General features: G+C 34.8%; 2 protein-coding genes and 1 pseudogene across 2 annotated transcripts; 1 reads left to right on the top strand and 2 right to left on the bottom strand.

Moving 5' to 3' along the window:
* Positions 1–2,494: 2,494 nt before the first annotated feature.
* Positions 2,495–5,406, top strand: LOC142536822 (ras-related protein Rab11D). Its single transcript, XM_075642186.1, has 2 exons — positions 2,495–2,885; positions 4,770–5,406. Exons 1-2 carry the CDS (start codon positions 2,656–2,658, stop codon positions 5,215–5,217), a joined length of 678 nt encoding a protein of 225 aa, XP_075498301.1. The 5' UTR covers positions 2,495–2,655; the 3' UTR covers positions 5,218–5,406.
* A 2,585-nt stretch (positions 5,407–7,991) lies between these two features.
* Positions 7,992–9,893, bottom strand: LOC142536821 (histone H3.3). Its single transcript, XM_075642185.1, has 5 exons — positions 9,678–9,893; positions 8,864–8,935; positions 8,689–8,765; positions 8,512–8,602; positions 7,992–8,420 (listed from the first exon to the last, which is right to left on the bottom strand). The coding sequence occupies exons 2-5, from the start codon at positions 8,933–8,935 to the stop codon at positions 8,250–8,252; spliced, it is 411 nt and encodes a 136-aa protein (XP_075498300.1). The 5' UTR covers positions 9,678–9,893; the 3' UTR covers positions 7,992–8,249.
* A 728-nt stretch (positions 9,894–10,621) lies between these two features.
* On the bottom strand, positions 10,622–16,488 carry LOC142536820 (uncharacterized; annotated as a pseudogene).
* Between the last annotated feature and the right edge of the window lie 784 nt (positions 16,489–17,272).

Genomic DNA, 17,272 nt, shown 5'->3' with positions numbered 1-17,272 from the left:
AAACACAAAATCAATGGGCTAAATATTTCTGCCATGATGCAACAAGCAACTTGATGTTTGACTACAATAACCCCTATCTATGACATCAACATCCATCTGAAATATAGAAATAGACAACTATTTTGATCTTCATGAGATATCATCGCTTATTGCATGTTTGGTGTGCATGAGAACCTTTCAAACAAGTTTCCTAGCAGCAACCTCTTACTTTTTGCCTTTTTAAAGGTTGATGCACTATCTGGTATTGGCACAAATAGGCGATGATGGAAGAAAAAATCATCAAAAGTTGATTCAATTCAAAAACATATGTCTATAATCAACATTTAGGGGCTCGAATCAAGAAAAATTTAGATGAAATGTTCTTGCTCAAAATTTTTGAATTCAAAAATATTGACTTAACCGCGCCAGTTAGTTTGCTCAAAATTTGCGATGATGACGGTACTCAGAAAACATTTACCTGACTCTTAAATCATGGGGAAATAGCTGAGACATATAAACCAACAATTATGAATACAAAAGACGTAAAGGTACCTGAATTCCATCAAGAACCAGTATTTGATGTGAAATAGAAAACCATTTACGGCAATCTTCTTCATGTAGGTTGTCACTGGCAACATGAAATGTTGTAGGAATTCTAACCAAGGCAATGACATCAACAGAATCAGTCGACTGAACACCAGAGAGTTTACTCATAACCACCGAGTAGACTCAGATTATCTGAATGGAAGCATCATCAATTTCTTCAGGAACCTGAGTTATCGAGTACCCACAAGCACTCTTTTATAGGTCTATCCAGCAATGTTTTGTAAAAGCTGTAAATTTCCCTGCAAAAGGAAACTTTACATTATGTTTCGCAGTCAATTACCGAATCAACTCATAATTTTACATATTATCAAATTTATATTATTTTGAGAAATTCAATTTATGATGCATTAAAAAATTATACAGACAAGAAGACTAACAAAGTAAACAAATCTCGGACAACGACGAAAAATAAGGTATCAGACAGTTGTGGAACACAATCCTATCAGCCAATGGCAAATCCTGATTAAGTTCAATATATATATTATAGTGATAAAGATCAAGACTTCAAGATAAGCATCTAATATCACATGCTTCAAGTTTTGACAAATAGTGTTGAAAAACCCTCCAATAGTAATGATACTGGCATGCATTAGATGGATTGACAGACACTAATACACAAGAATTGTCTTTAAAGCCAAAATATGGGAATATGTCGGTTTATCAAGCAAAAAAAAAAAAAATACGGGTTAGGATGGTCGAAGCCAAAACCTTAAAATAACGGTTTCACCTGCGGACAATGGTATGAATGTAGACATCCAAGAATTATATATTTTCTGATATCATATAGCAAGATGTCTTTCTATGATGATAGGGAACTCCACAGTATTCTGATTGATACGTATTTCATTCACATGTTCCAACCTTCAGTCCACGCTTATCTAATGCCCAGCAGGTAATATATCTAAACATCAGTTGAACATATCAATATGGCACCTTTTTTCAAGGTTTCAAACTAATTACTGGCAACCAATCTAAAATTATCATATAACATATCAAATATCAATATCGCTGCAGACAGCGGTCATTAACTATATAAATCTCTGTCATACCAAATTCATGGCTTAAGAGCTCATTCCAATTCGTACACTAGTTAGGTGATTCCCATGTGACAACAAACAGCAGACCCAATCCATTGAATTCATCGATGCAAAATAGCATGTGGACCATTACAACCCAACTCATTTTAGAATTCTTTTGGTATAGCGCTGTGCCTTTGAATGAAAGAGAGTGTGACTGCGATGCCAAGGGAAACCATCACAAAAGACTACTTCGACGACACTTCTCTCTATATTTATTGATGGAAAAAGGTATGCCAACAAACCTTAAGTGAGTAGTTCCTCACTCGCCTTGATCAAATTTTCAGATATAAGTAACGTATAATCCACCACTACAACCATAAATCTCCCTCCCCACTCTTATATTTCACAAAACCAAAAGGTAGCAAAACAAGAACCACAGTCAAAACCAAGTGTACTAGTTGCACAACATCTTTAGAAAGTGAGACGGGTCAACCCTACCGAAATTCACAATAAAAAATAATATTCTTAGCATAAAAAATAATATTTTTTCATGTATAACTTAAATAAAATATCAGTCTCACAAAATACGACACCGTCTCACATGAGTTTTTAACTTCTAAAATAGTTTCAGAGTAGTCAAACAATTATATTGAATAATATTAAATAATTTATGTATTTTGTTTTACAGAAGTGTTAAAATTGAAGGAGGTTGCATTACTTGAGCAAGAAAAATAAATTAACTGATAAATAAAGTTTATTAACTGTTTTATAAATTTATAATTATAAATACTCTTTTAAAAAAAAATTTGTATTTTCATAGAATAAAATATGATATTAAAATAAAATATAATCGATAATATAAAAATAGTTAATAGTTTTACCGACCAAGATTTCCACTGTACTACTTTGTCACGAAAAGAAAAATCTAATCTCCTCCCATCTCTTTCGCTCTCCCTCCCCTCCGCTACTTCCGTTTCCTTGTCTCCTTTTTCCATTCAATTTTTTTAGCGCAAAACACGGGCTAGAAGATCGAGTGAGAGCACGAGTGGAAATGGCTAGTAGTGGATATGGCGACGCGAGCCAGAAAATCGACTACGTTTTTAAGGTGGTGCTGATCGGTGATTCCGCGGTGGGCAAGTCTCAAATACTATCGCGTTTTGCGCGAAATGAGTTCAGTTTGGATTCTAAGGCTACAATCGGTGTCGAATTTCAGACGCGAACTCTCGTTATCCAGCATAAGTCTGTTAAAGCTCAGATCTGGGACACAGCTGGCCAGGAAAGGTAAAACTTTGTATATCTACCGAATGCCTGTGTTTGTCGAATGAAAATCGTTACTCTTACGTTGATTGTTTGCATGTGCGTTATACATGATGTAACTGATCTTGGCTGGATTCATTTTGTATCCTGATGTTTATTTTTTTGTCTTTTTTGTTGATTTTGGAAGTTGAAGGATTGATCTAGTTTTTTCGTTGTGGTGAAATAGAAACCTCCTATGTTGGATTGTATATATCGTGTACTTCATAGAGATTTGTGTTACAGCTATATTTGGCTCGTCGGAGCTCTTGTTCACTGTACTCTGTATGACTGCGGGATGTAATAACGTTTTTTGTTCAACTTTTTATAATCTGAATTTAGCAACTAACAGGTGTTGTGGTAAATTTTAATCAAAACATCATTCAAAGAGTAGTTATTTTATGATAACAATTTACACTTTAATCAAACTTAAAAGATTTTCATTCCACCTGGACGAGATTATAAAAGTCTATAATGTTGAGTTTAATCAAAGCATTATTTTGTTTTTCAAAAACATTATGTTTACTTATTTTGGTTTCAATATAACATTTAATGGCAAAAACTTGTGTGAGACGGTCTCATGAGTTGTATTTTGTGATACGGATCTCTTATTTGGATCATTCATGAAAAAATATTACTTTTTATGTCAAAATATTACTTTTTATTGTGAATAACGGTAGGGTCGATTTGTTATTCGTGAGTCCGTCTAATAAGTGACTTAACTAGAACTTTGTGCTGAGAATGTTTGTTTTTTGTTTACTAGTGACTAACAATTAGAGAGAATGTACAATTGCATAACATGTATAACTTATGGTGTAAAGAATAAGAAAGGAAATGACGATTGGAATAATGAGTATCAGTTATGTGCAAGTTTCTTAATGAAATCATTATATGTCAGTTTACATTTTATTTTCGAGTATTATGAATAATTGCTCGTATGTAACAACATCTGGCTCAATCACTTTTGTATGTCTAGTCAATTCTAAGAGACTTATCAGTTCGGCTTTGTGAATTTACTTGGAATTGATTTCTTTCCGCGTTGTAGGCTGGAATGTGTATCCTTCAACTAAATGTTTTTAAACGTTACTGTACCTCATTGATTTACTGGTATTAAAGCATTACTTTGTTTGAATAATTAACAAGCATTTGCAATAACTTTTCTTTTGGTTAACCTTCTCGTAGCCATCAGTTGTTGCATTCCTCCTCGTGAACACGTGTGCAAATCATATGACCCATGATTATACCCATTAGTAGGTTGATGCCTTGATGACCTAAGTTTCCTATGTGTGGCATTTTGCAACTTTTTACATCAACCACTGAGGTGGTAATGGATACTCAAATACGTACTTCTTTCATCATCTTTGTTTGTATTGTGAATTTCATGGCGAATGCCAAAAGCGCGTAAACTTCTAGATCAAATAGTTGAGTTATTTTTTGTAGTGCCACTATGAGCATAAGAGCTTCTTTGATGTTGGCTCTGACATAACTAAATTGCTGGTTATTGGATTAAATTGTCTTAGAGTTTGTAGCAATACCATAATGGAGAATATACGCCCAATGAATGGTCTATTAATTCTAGCCATCATTTTTGGCCCTTTTTCGAGAAAACTTGGGTTGTGTTCAGTTAATACAAATAAGTAGTTAAAGCCCTGATGCCAAAGCTCTAAGTTTGCTTTTGTATAGAATCTATTTCTCCGGTGCCAAAGCTCTAGGTGTCCTCTTGTATTGTATTCTGTTTCAAGTGGTGGTACCCAAACTTTTAGAATCATCTTCTTAGATCACTATTATTAAAGTCGTCTGCAAGAAAAATGAATTGAATCAGCAAGAACTTTTCTGTGGCGCCTAATTAGCCTTTGTTATGATTGTGAACAGATATCGAGCAGTCACAAGTGCATATTACAGAGGTGCCATGGGGGCTATGTTGGTGTATGACATAACGAAAAGACAGACCTTTGACCACATACTACGTTGGCTAGAAGAGTTGCGTGCTCATGCTGACAAGAACATCGTGATAATTCTGATCGGAAACAAAACCGATCTTGAAGACCAGCGAGCCGTGCCGACGGAGGATGCCAAGGAGTTTGCTCAGAAGGAAGAACTATTCTTCTTGGAAACATCAGCACTTGGAGCAACAAACGTGGAGGAAGCATTCATGACTGTGTTAAGCGAGATTTTTAACTTGGTGAATAAGAAAAATCTTGTTGCTGGTGATGATCAAGCTAGTGACAATCCTACTTCTTTGGCTGGGAAAAAGATTATTATCCCTGGACCTGCGCAGGTAGTCCCGGAAAAGAACAGGATGTGCTGTAGTTCATCTTGATTTGTGTGAAGCTAGTTTTGGATCATGGTTCTTTTACTCTAGGCTCTCGGTTGTAATTTTTGAACATTTGGTGGTATATTCAGATTTGTATTTCTTACATTTTAATGGTACATGGTTGTGATATTGATGTCGAGAAAAAGAGAAGTGAACTGTCATTGTTGCTATGCATTCTGTTTCCCCTTTCTGTTAGTTGAATTTCTAATGGTTCTTGTGATCTGTAATGTTATAGTCTTGGTCACCATTCTTTGTTTGAGATTAATGTTCCAAAACTACACTTAATCGTGGAACAGTAGTTGAATATCCGTGGAATTTTTTGAGAATGTCGAATAATTTTTAGCACTGAGTAGACACTCCGACGCTACGTTGAAGACGGTGAATGGTGTTGCGCCAGGATTGGCATAGCAATTATTTGATTTTTTTTATTTTTTAAAAAAAACTTATATCTTTTATAATTATTATGTATTAAATTGATTATATATTTTAATTAAGTGTGCATAAAATGATTTTATTATATTTTATATTTATTATTTGAAATAAATTAAGTATATTTATTATTTGATGTTAATAAGATTATCACGTGAGTTTAGAATTCGATGAATTGGATAAATTTATATTTGGTATACCACACTAAAATAGTAAAATGAGATAGAGATGATCTTAGCACCTCATTTGGGACAAGGTCGCAATGTGTGACGTGATCTATGATTTGGAACTTAATTATACAAACCGTTTCCCAATTAAAAAAAGCCTTCCTATTTGCATTATGCCGATATTAAGCTGATTTTTATTTTTATAATTTTATAATATATATTAGTTTTAACAATTACTCAATAATTCCTAAAAACAAACAAAAATTTGCTTTTCACTTCCACGTCAGAAAAAATGTGCTGAACTTCCTGGACCATGTATCTATTATTGGACGAATACAAAATATTAAAATATGATATTAATATATAATATCTGAATATCAATTATTTCAGTTATGATATTAATAGATGATTTTTTTAATAATACATTTATAATAAAAAAATTTAATTTTATTTTTATGTATTACAGTTTTTACCTTAAAAGTGATTGTTGCGGTTGTTAAATAGGGTGAAATATACAACAATGAAAATACTTAATTCTGGATCGGTTAGCAAGAAAAATGTAACTTTATAATCATAATATTTGTAGGATTGAGTATGTTGTTTTATCAAAATTTATAGTTAATGGTAATAGTACAACTCAAATTTTTTAAACCGCATAATTGTTCAAATATCATGGTTTGATCGACCTACCCATCAAGGACAATTATTACATATCAATAATCTTTTTTCCAATAATTATACTCATTGCAATTAAAAAGAAACAGGACTAATAGCATTGGACTCGGATACCAATTGTTAAGATCTAATATTTACCACTAAGCCAAAAACTATAGTGGTTAGCCAACTATCAACTTTATTTCCTTATACTTGTGGCAGTGTATAGTGGATATACTTGAATGTTAATGAGTCGGGCTAGTTAGACTTAAATTCCGATAATATGAGTGTCTATATGTTGATGATATTTCATATTTCTTAGAGATCAATCTTATCGTTTTATGTCGCTGATCACCTATTAAGATTTGAAACACTCTTTTACGACCTAGCTAGCCAGATTCGAGCGACGAAACTTCAGCAACTTGAAGCTACGAGATTTTTCTAAGAAGTCAATCATCACAATATTATTCGCACTCAGTCTTTGCACAATAATATTTAACGATACTTTTCACATTCAAGATCTATATTTTTTGAAAATGTTGGATTTAAATTTTGCATATTTCCCCCGCTTAAGTTTTATTGAAAGTGTAGAATCACCTATCAAGATTTAAAAAATTAAACTGCCATCAAGGCTAAAGATGGAAGATCGAGTAGATCTCCGTATGCGAGGGTATTTTCTCAAGCTCATCGGATCCTCACCCTTCAGTGATTTTAGAGCGTTTTGAAGGGTGATCATAATCGCAATAGTTTCGGCTGTTCATATTTTGATAATCCTGCATTAAAGACTGTCGAATATTTTATACGTTCGGTTTCCGTTGCATGCATCAGTTAGGACCCAGGTAGAATTCAATTCTGTTTTTTTAAAAGGAAATTCAATGTTTATGTTGTACATACTTGTGAATGAACATGATCGTGAAGGTGTGGAAGAATGTTTTGATATCTTTCGACTTTCGTTTAAGTGAATTGTGAACTATGATATGGGGGTCTTCTAAACGTCCAGGGCACTATGTTCGATTACATTTTATATTTAGATAATAACATTTTATAAAAAAATTGACTGAGATGAGGACATGATGTGATCCATTGGGAAGCATGATCCATGCTTATGTAACACCAAGTGACTCGACCAGAAAACGGTAACATGTGTACAACTGATGTGGCCTAGAGTCCAAGACCAAACCAATGACAGGCAATCATCATTTTTTAAATCGAACAGAAACTTTCAAGTGTTTCATAATACCTAATCTTTACATAAATAAACATATTAGGAATGGATGATACAATTATTCAAATTACACTAGCATCTCCAATCATAAACCCAAAAAATGGGTTTCATTTGTGTTGGTTCAAAGAACCCTCAATCACAAGGTGCCCTAATCAATCATATACAAATCTGACATCCAACACAAGGCAAAGGCGGCATCGAATTTTGAAAATATCATCAATAGAAACTCACCTTGAAATTTTTTTCCTAAAACAACCTTTTCAAGTGCAAAAAATAATATAACGAAACATGATTAACCAGGCACATAAAACAATTCACAACTTTTACACAAACATAAAAGTATTCATCAACAAAGGTGTGACAAAACAAGATTCAACCAAGCAGTTATCTGGACTCCCAACACAGAACAAATATAATGACACATGCCCCACGGAAATAACTACTGCTAATACTAGAGTTAAAAAGTATCTTACTTCGACGATATTTCTCAACAGAATGCGAACAAAAGACCAACCACCACCATCCCACACCAACATTAAGCATGTTAAGACAGCAAAGGAAGATTATGCACGTTCGCCCCTAATCCTGCGAGCAAGCTGGATATCCTTAGGCATGATTGTCACACGCTTGGCATGAATGGCACACAAGTTGGTGTCCTCAAATAGACCCACAAGGTAGGCCTCGGCAGCTTCCTGAAGCGCCAAAACAGCATGGCTCTGGAAACGCAAATCAGTCTGCAACCACAGAAACGAATACCAATCTCAACAAACACCATCCCTGCAATTATTTGCCACAGAAACACAAGATACTTGGGGAAAATTTAACCTTGAAATCCTGAGCAATTTCACGAACAAGCCTCTGGAAAGGAAGCTTCCTGATCAAGAGCTCGGTACTCTTTTGGTACTTACGGATTTCACTACATGAGATATCAGTGTACTTGTCAAACATTACTCTTTACACAACAGATAGTGCTGAATTACCCGGAGAAAAGGGATAACTCACCGAAGAGCAACAGTACCAGGACGGTAACGATGTGGCTTCTTCACTCCACCAGTGGTTGGAGCAGACTTACGGGCAGCCTGGTCCGGAAAAATATACGAAATCAAAACATAAAGATCCCGACATAACAAAGTATCAATAACACAGAGCAAAGAATAAATGAAAGGGACGGAAAAACCTTGGTGGCAAGTTGCTTTCTAGGAGCCTTTCCTCCAGTAGACTTCCGAGCAGTTTGCTTAGTACGCGCCATCTACAGATATTAGCAAACACAAGTACTATCAGATCACATAGTTGACCATTCATAAAGCAGGTCACATATCAGCAGGCACCTACACATTACAAATGTTGCGAAAATGACATGCATGCATCAAACGTCCCAAGAGCTCAGGCAACAAACAAACTTACCCAAACTGAATAAAAATGTGGGCAGAAAAGGTAAGATTATCAAATTCGAACAAGAACAAGCCGACGATATATAATTGGCTTGTGAAATATGTTATTCGAATGTGTAGATATTCAGGTATCGACTCCGATCCTCGACTTCCAAGACATGAAAAAGCCCTAATTTAACTGGAACAAGGAACGGTCGGGCACAAGAAGCGAATAACAACATTAAAATAAAAGCACAACACACATACAAAAATTTGTGCATAAATTGTCGATATAAAACACAATTTTATCAGCCTAGAGAAACAAGAACCTCGGAAGAAAAACCAGTTTTCCGAATTGAATAACAAAAAGAAGCAAAACAAGAAGAAAAGAAACATGGCATTGAAGCTTCGATCATTCTCCATATAGAATACAAACCCAAACATTGAGGATAAACCTAATCCTAGAATCCAAACCCTAATTTCGTAAGCAATCAAAAATTAACACCCATCAAAAGAAATATCCAATTTGCAGCCAGTTTTCACAGATGAACACGAGAAATCATAATCATAATCATAATCAATAAAAATATCTATTAAAATGAGAAAGAAAGACGAACTCACCTCTCAGTAGCAGTAGAAAATCTCCCTCTCGTAATCGCAGCGAATGCAATAAACTCGGTAAGAGAAGTCGATTGACGTTTATTTGTTGTTGTGGAAGTTTTCAGTTTTGGGCTTCCACGGATCCGACGGTCCAGAAATTTAGATCAAATCGTTTATCGGACGGCAAAGAATGAGGTAAATTGTGTTTTCTCCTGTCAAATGGACGGCTAATATGGGAAGTTTAATATATGACACGGATCGAGAGACCTCAATGCTCTTTCTCTATTGGTTGAAACTTGGCACGTAGCCCAAGCCCAACATAATAATATAGTGCTTTTTTAGTATAATGTTTTTTAAATAAATAATAACAAAAATATAACAAAAGACAAAAATTTATTACTTCTAAAAAAATAAACCAAGAATGATATTAATAATACAAATAACGATCACTGATGTGAAATAAATAAATGTAAAAACTTGTGTGAGACGGTCTCACGGATCGTATTTGTGATATGAATCTCTTATTTGGGTCTTCCATGAAAAAATATTACTTTTTTATTGTGATATCAGTAGGGTTGATTCATCTTACAGATTAAGATCTGTGAGACGGTCTTACATGAGACTCACTCATAAATGAATGGTACTATTATATTATAAATATTAAAAATAAAGATATGAATAAAATTATTATGTATTCAAAGTGGTATTTTATTGTATTTCAACAACTCGCACTAAAAATAAATTATTTGTTGCTGTATCCTTCGGAATGAAATTTCCATGATCATGAAAAGTGAAATTAATGCATTAATCATTTATTAACATTTTCTTTCAAGACAAAAATTAACATGCTTTGGATTTGTGGAACTTTGTATTCAAGAGCATGCATAAATAAAGCAAATGATTGACTATTGGTTTTCAATTACCCGAAATCCAATCACACCCATCAACTAAATATGCTCCAGAGATAATCCATCTATGCAGAGCAATTGAAGTATAAATATCATAAATGGGCAAAAAAATAGACACAAAATATTTCTGACTCTCGGTTCTAATATACAAAAGGTATGAAATTCTACAACATGCTACCAAAACCATCGCCAGTATGCTAATAAACCCAACTAACCCAGATGCAATGGAACTATGAACAAAAAACCCAGTATCAGAAAAGTCTTCCATAGGATAAGTAGCCTTTACAAAAACTGAATTTTGTACACTAAACCACACATGCAGCTAATACAGACTTGAAGAAAGCAACTCCAATGACCACCATGGTCCATAACGTTATGTGATCCGATACCTACCGCTTCAAGAAATCTTTGCTCCATGTTGTGCATGCATATTGGGACTGAATGTAAACTTTATTGTACAAATTTCAGGCTGCCTTCCGATAAAAATTTATGAAAAGCTAAAACAATCTGCAACCTTGAAATGATCTGCAAGTCGGTTGATTGCAGGTTGGACGGCTTTGGAATTGACAGCCACGACATTGGGAAGTTCTGGTATGCAAACTGGTAGATACCGTTCACCATTTTCTCGTAAACAAAATAAAGATAGAACAGCGCGGCAGAAAATGAATCTGGAGAAACCCAAGCATAGCTCAATCATCAGCTAAAGCCGGCGTTATTGATTTCCAGATCTATCTCAAATATTGAACATTTGTATTATTAAATCAAACTCGAGTGCATACCTAATAATAAGCCGACGCAGGAATGGGTCAGTAAGAAGTTGGGCCCAAACCAGATTGAGGCTAGTCGACGTACAGAGGATCTCCTCCCATTCAGAGAAAGCTGAGATGAGAATGCTTTCTGCGCTATTGTATACGTCCTAAATGAAAATAAATAAAACAAAAGGTTAACAACACTTTGTCCTAAAGAGCTTGATTAGGTTACATGTACGCACCATGCTGTCTGTGGCTAAGTTATAATTAACTAATTGACAGAAAGACTGCAACGGAGCTGCGAGGAACAAGGTGAATTGACTTCCATTCTGTGCCATACTAACGTCACTCGGATTCTTGAATGAAGGCCGCAGAGGAGACAGAAATAATGCAGCAGGTTCACCCCTTTCAGCTCCGTGCAAAACCTGAAAAGAGCCGAGAATCAAAAAATTCAGCAGAGAAAAATTCACCCAAATGCATGCAACCAAAAACTGCCCTCAGAATATACCAACTCGCTATACTGTAAACTCTTCCTAAATTTCAGCTCAAAATATGTAAAAGCTCACCAGACACAGACCAAGTTATTGGTAGTTTCACAAGTTAATGATTTTTAATGCAGATGTTTGCGTACAAACACCAATTAACAACAAGAACAATCTAGTGGAAATTGGAATTTTTGAACAAACTTTCTGATACATATGTATCTACCGCACATTTGTTACAAGTTTAATTGTTTAAAGCACTACACATCTGACTATCACAAACAAGGTACATAAGAACTGTAAGAATAAGAGTCAAACTATGGACTGAGTAAAATCAACTTTGAACTTCTTATACAAAATGAATAACATCATAAGTACTGGAGTTTAACTGCAACAACTAACCAACGAACCTGACATGCTGGGATAAGTAACTCTACAAAGTTTTGACAAACCTGCCTTGAATGCATTGCTGTTATCACTATCAATTATCAAAAAAAGTGGTCTTCTTGTGAAAGGAATTATATCGCCAGGGAAGAGAATATTTGAACCTGAAAAAGAGATTTAAGTTCATAAGCAAGAAACAGAGAACAAAGCAAATGTGTATTTTTTTGGTGGCAACAAACTGAGTACATAATATCGTGCGTGAAATATCTCACAGTATGGAGCCAAACTACAAGAAGTTTATTTACTATTCCTACCTCCGTTTCTCCTTGGTCCCAAGAACAAATAATTCTCAAAGTAACTTGGGTCCCCCTTTGCACTAACATGATTTTCACTTGACCCATTCATCTGCCCATTATTATTATAGGATGAGGCACTCATCATGGAATAATTTCCTGAAATTCCAGAGTTTCCCATTTGCAAAGTGCTATAATGACCAGAATTTCCTGCATCCAAAACATGATCTGACTTGACAGAATGACAGAGAATATCCAGCTCATGTAAATAATCAATTATCTGAAATCTAACCTGAGACTGACAAGTATATTAACACAACACTATCAGGAGGAAGTTCCTCACAAACTTTTGCAATCACCTGCCAGTATGTGTGAAGCAATTGTAAATGCCTGTTGCTAGAACTTCGTATGGAATTGTGTGCAAATTCACATTTTAATAGTAATTATAATTAAACTGTTTCTGTTGATCAGATGCACACGAGCTTTTAGAAGATGGTTGAAACGTGCAATTAGAGAACAATGGATTATCACATCAAGATCCAAGAACTCACAGCTATCAATTGTGGTGCAGATGGACGATAGAGAACAGCTTTTTTGGGATTTGGAGGCAATGTTGGATCTGTCATATCTGCAACCAAATTTATATCTATCAATCCTGAAGAGGCAGAATGATCAGCCAGTAAACCATTTTTTCTTGATTCGAGAACATGCTTCTGATAAAAAGAACCACTAGGTTCCCATTCCAAACATTGCATCATTCTGAAAGTATCTAAAGTGAGTTCTGCAAATTTCACCTGCAGAAAGTTCAAGCATAATTGGCAGCGTTAACGTGACAAGAGCTAACAATCCACAATTTCAAATACATTCAATAACCTCATTTTTGTGATAGCTTGTCAACACAGCATCTCTAAACTTCAGAAGTCTCTTTGCATGAAATTTAGCCACAAATGGGAGAGACGCTGGATGTGAATCAAACAGGGAAGTATAACGCAAAGGCCTAGCATTCAGGATTACTGAATCAGCCATTGTAAACCGAACAGTTTCTTGCACCACCAGCTTCCATTCTTTGAAGTTAGTATCCTGAAGGAAAAGCTTATGGAGTGTTAGCTATACTTAAGTGCAAAAAATGCAATCTGTTTTACCATAGAAACCATATGGCTAAGCAACGGATAAAGATATAGAAACACGAAAAAAAATGAGAGATTAAAAATAACTTGAGGAATAATAAAATACAAGTACCTATCCTGAGATAGACAATCATTGTTTGCAATCAAATGCCGAATACAAAACAAACATAGTCGAATTATTTCTCATAGGATGAGAAGTACCTGAGTTAAAGATCGTTATTTTTCTCGATTTGATAAATATGTTATTTTCTCAAATTGATAAATATTGTTTCGACAATTTATTCTTATGTTCAACTAAAAAACACATCGGAACTAATTTTACACAGAAAAGAGAAAAATTCAAAAAAGTTAAGTTATATATTGGACAAAGGGGATATGTTGGACAAAGGGGATGTTCTGATATAAGGACAAGATTAGCATGCAAAAGGAAGTTCTCTCCATTTCAGTCTCTTCACCGCCCCTGTTATGTAACTTCTGCCATCATTTTGCATTTTTTAAAATTTTTACAAGCAAGCACTCATTTGAAGAGTAGATTATTGATACAATCCTTCAATCCCAAGAATTATCCACAAAGATCCTACAACCGTTGCTCATAGACCAAGATGTATAAATGTCAACAAAGTAACAAAATTTCTCAAAGCTATAAGATGTAAATCGAAGGTCAATTCTCCACAATACAACAAAATCTTAAACAATTCATGCAACCTGATATATTTAAGTTGTCAAATCCTATAAAAATCCGATTAGAGTTCAACAGGGATTCACAAAAGATATCACAATTTCAAAATGACGGAACCCAACATTAATTATGGTGGCACTTGTTGGGAGGAAGGTTTGACCGAGTATTTGCAATTTTTCTATCAAATGCTCTAGAGTTTGAAGTAGTAATGAATTTTAGGTACTCCCAAAAAAACTAATTACCTAACTGCAAAGACCGTTTTAACTCTCCTAAGTCAGACAAATCAAGAAGTAGATGATTGTTTACCATGACTAAATGTTAGAGACTCAAAATGGGTTTTGAAGGGAATGAACAACGCATCACCATAATAAAATCAACGATGGGAATAACAACTAAGATAAATGAAGATACCTAACTAAGTAATATTAATCACATTGTTACAAAGAATCAAAATTCAAGCTTTGCATCAATTCAAATTCTCTATTTTGTTGTGCCTAAACTTCAATATTATTCTCTATTTTGTCGTGCCTGAAACTTCAATGCTAGTTCGATCTATTCAAGGTTATTGAGCATTAACATAATTGAATGCTTCCTAGTATAGTTTAAAATTTTGAAAAATATCAAAAGCTTATTGGAGGCACTTTTATGGTTGTACGGAGCATCAACCATTTGCTCATTGTGCAGTTAAAAAATCAAGATTCCTGCCATGAAGTAGGAAATGAAAAAAAAAATGCGACCAAATTCATGCAATGAAGTAGGAAATGAAAAAAATGCGACCAAATTCATGCAAGGTTAGAGAACATCACGTTGGAAATGCATATTGATTTTCTAATGTCAATCTAAAGTGACAATAACATACAGACTGAACAAACAATAACAGATAAGAATCCGGGCTTCCATGAAAATGAATTAATAATGAAGAATATGAAAATTAAGGGAAGAAATCTTGAACCACCATGTCACTTGCGTAGGTGTCTCGCTCAAGCCTGGTGAATTCTGGTAAAATGAGCTAACCAACATAATAGAACAGTACTCGTGTTTAACACTATCATCTATGTATCTCAATAACAGTTCTCTCTTGCAAAGTTGCCGAGCACAAGATTTTAACCAAGTGGAATGTTTTTATTCCAATCCGCCAATTAAGTTCAATATCATCGAAAAATCTATTGTCGCCGTGGGAAATAATAGGTATTAACACAGGCACATATGTCAGGTATCTATGTATGTACAAAAGGTCTAGAAACTTTAACACATCCCCAACAATAACCATGTAATCTCAGGCGGAAAGATTAAAAAGAAAAAACCTTTCAATCCCTGAACAAGAAGAATCAATTCAAACAAGCAAACAGTGAACTCAAGATGTACATAACTGAACAAAACAGTACGCGTATGTAAACAATCGCAACAATTGAGACAGGAATTCATGAGGAAAAAAAAATATCACACCTGAAAATTAACTTTGCATGTCATCAACAAGCTCCTTAAACTTTTCGACGAGCAACTTCACCATTTCAACGCGATTCAAAACCAAAGAAACCATGAAAAACCTTGCGTAAAACCTCAGCTCCTTGAACCTAACCCCTCGATCCTTCCTCGAACCCTCGAAATAGTTCCTATTAAAAATGGCTTCGTAAAATATGTACGCCTCGAGAAGAAACCTAGCCTCGCTAGTTCTCAAGTACTGGTTGAAATAGAGCTGCCCAATTCTGGAAGCGATTTCCCCAATCTCCCATCTCTGTAGCCCACAGTCCACCAACTTGGCCCGATTCTCCTGCTGGTACTTCCATAGCCGCATGTAAGCCTTGAAAACTTTGTGGAAAAAATGGCCGTGCTGCAGCCCAATCCCGCCGTAGGGATGCAGCGGGGCGTCTCGTACACGCGCGAACTTCCGCTCGGCGCTCTCCACCAAAGCGCGGAACGTCTTCGGAACCAAATCCTCCCTCGACATCAGCAGTAAAAGCGGAAAGAAAATCGAAATACAAGTTTCTTGAGCTCAATTTATATGATTTTCAACATTTCCTCACATCAATCATCCAAAATGAATGATTCAACAAACGATTAGGCCTTCTGCGCTTGCATTACTTGATTAGGTAGCAGAGGCAAAGGAGATGGAGAAGAGGAATTAAAGGTGAGCTGGAAGAAAGAGGAGATGTGGTGTGCGTGCGACCGTACTATTGCTGGTCAAAATATTCTTATATTTGTTTTTTGTTTTTTGTTTTTTTTTCTCTCTTCTTCTTTGTTTGCTAATTCTCGAGGGATTTGTTTTGGTTTCACCCATCCGCTGTATATAATTATATATGTATATGTTGTGACACGATCTTACGAATTTTTATCTGTGAAATATGTCAATCCTATCGATATTCACAATAAAAATTAATACTCTTAGCATAAAAACTAATATTTTTTTATGGATAACCCAAATAAGTGATATATCTCACAAAATATGATCAATGAGACCGTCTTACACAAGTTTTTGCTTTTTGGTATTTGGACATATGAGATATGACAGATATATAGTATATGATACCGAAAATTAAAATGATAGCGTCATAAACGTTAGAGGCGCAAGAGTATGATTGACTATGATTTACAGATTATTGCGTTCAGTCCGAAGATTTATCTATTACACACATGCAGACAATGACGGCTGATTCTCTCGTTAAAATAAATATTTGTTGTAATATTCTTTTTTAATGTCAATATCTTTATCAATATGAAACAAAATGAACCAATAAAATTTGATAAACCTCTATATTTTTTGGCAAAAATTTGTGTGAGACGGTCTCACGGATCGTATTTTGTGAGACAGATCTATATTTGGGTCATCCATGAAAAATTATTATTTTTTATTCTGAATATCGATAGAGTTGACCCGTCTCACAGATAAAAATTCGTGAGACCGTCTCACAAGAAAACAACTCATAGATTTTTCCATGTTTTACAAACTTTCCAATTTAGATTTCTTATAGATTATTTAAAAGGAAAATGTCTGAC

Source organism: Primulina tabacum, chromosome 2 (genome assembly GCF_025594145.1).
Source record: "Primulina tabacum isolate GXHZ01 chromosome 2, ASM2559414v2, whole genome shotgun sequence".
Taxonomy (NCBI): Eukaryota; Viridiplantae; Streptophyta; class Magnoliopsida; order Lamiales; family Gesneriaceae; genus Primulina; species Primulina tabacum.
This window is presented reverse-complemented; position numbering and strand designations above follow the sequence as displayed.

Excerpts from the sequence above, each read along its gene's own strand:
- LOC142536822 (XM_075642186.1), top strand. The coding sequence starts at position 2,656 with ATGGCTAGTAGTGGATATGGCGACGCGAGCCAGAAAATCGACTACGTT. Across the intron at positions 2,886-4,769 it reads GACACAGCTGGCCAGGAAAG|ATATCGAGCAGTCACAAGTG; the intron begins GTAAAACTTTGT and ends GATTGTGAACAG.
- LOC142536821 (XM_075642185.1), bottom strand. The coding sequence starts at position 8,935 with ATGGCGCGTACTAAGCAAACTGCTCGGAAGTCTACTGGAGGAAAGGCT. Across the intron at positions 8,766-8,863 it reads GAAAGCAACTTGCCACCAAG|GCTGCCCGTAAGTCTGCTCC; the intron begins GTTTTTCCGTCC and ends TTTCCGGACCAG. Across the intron at positions 8,421-8,511 it reads AAATTGCTCAGGATTTCAAG|ACTGATTTGCGTTTCCAGAG; the intron begins GTTAAATTTTCC and ends CTGTGGTTGCAG.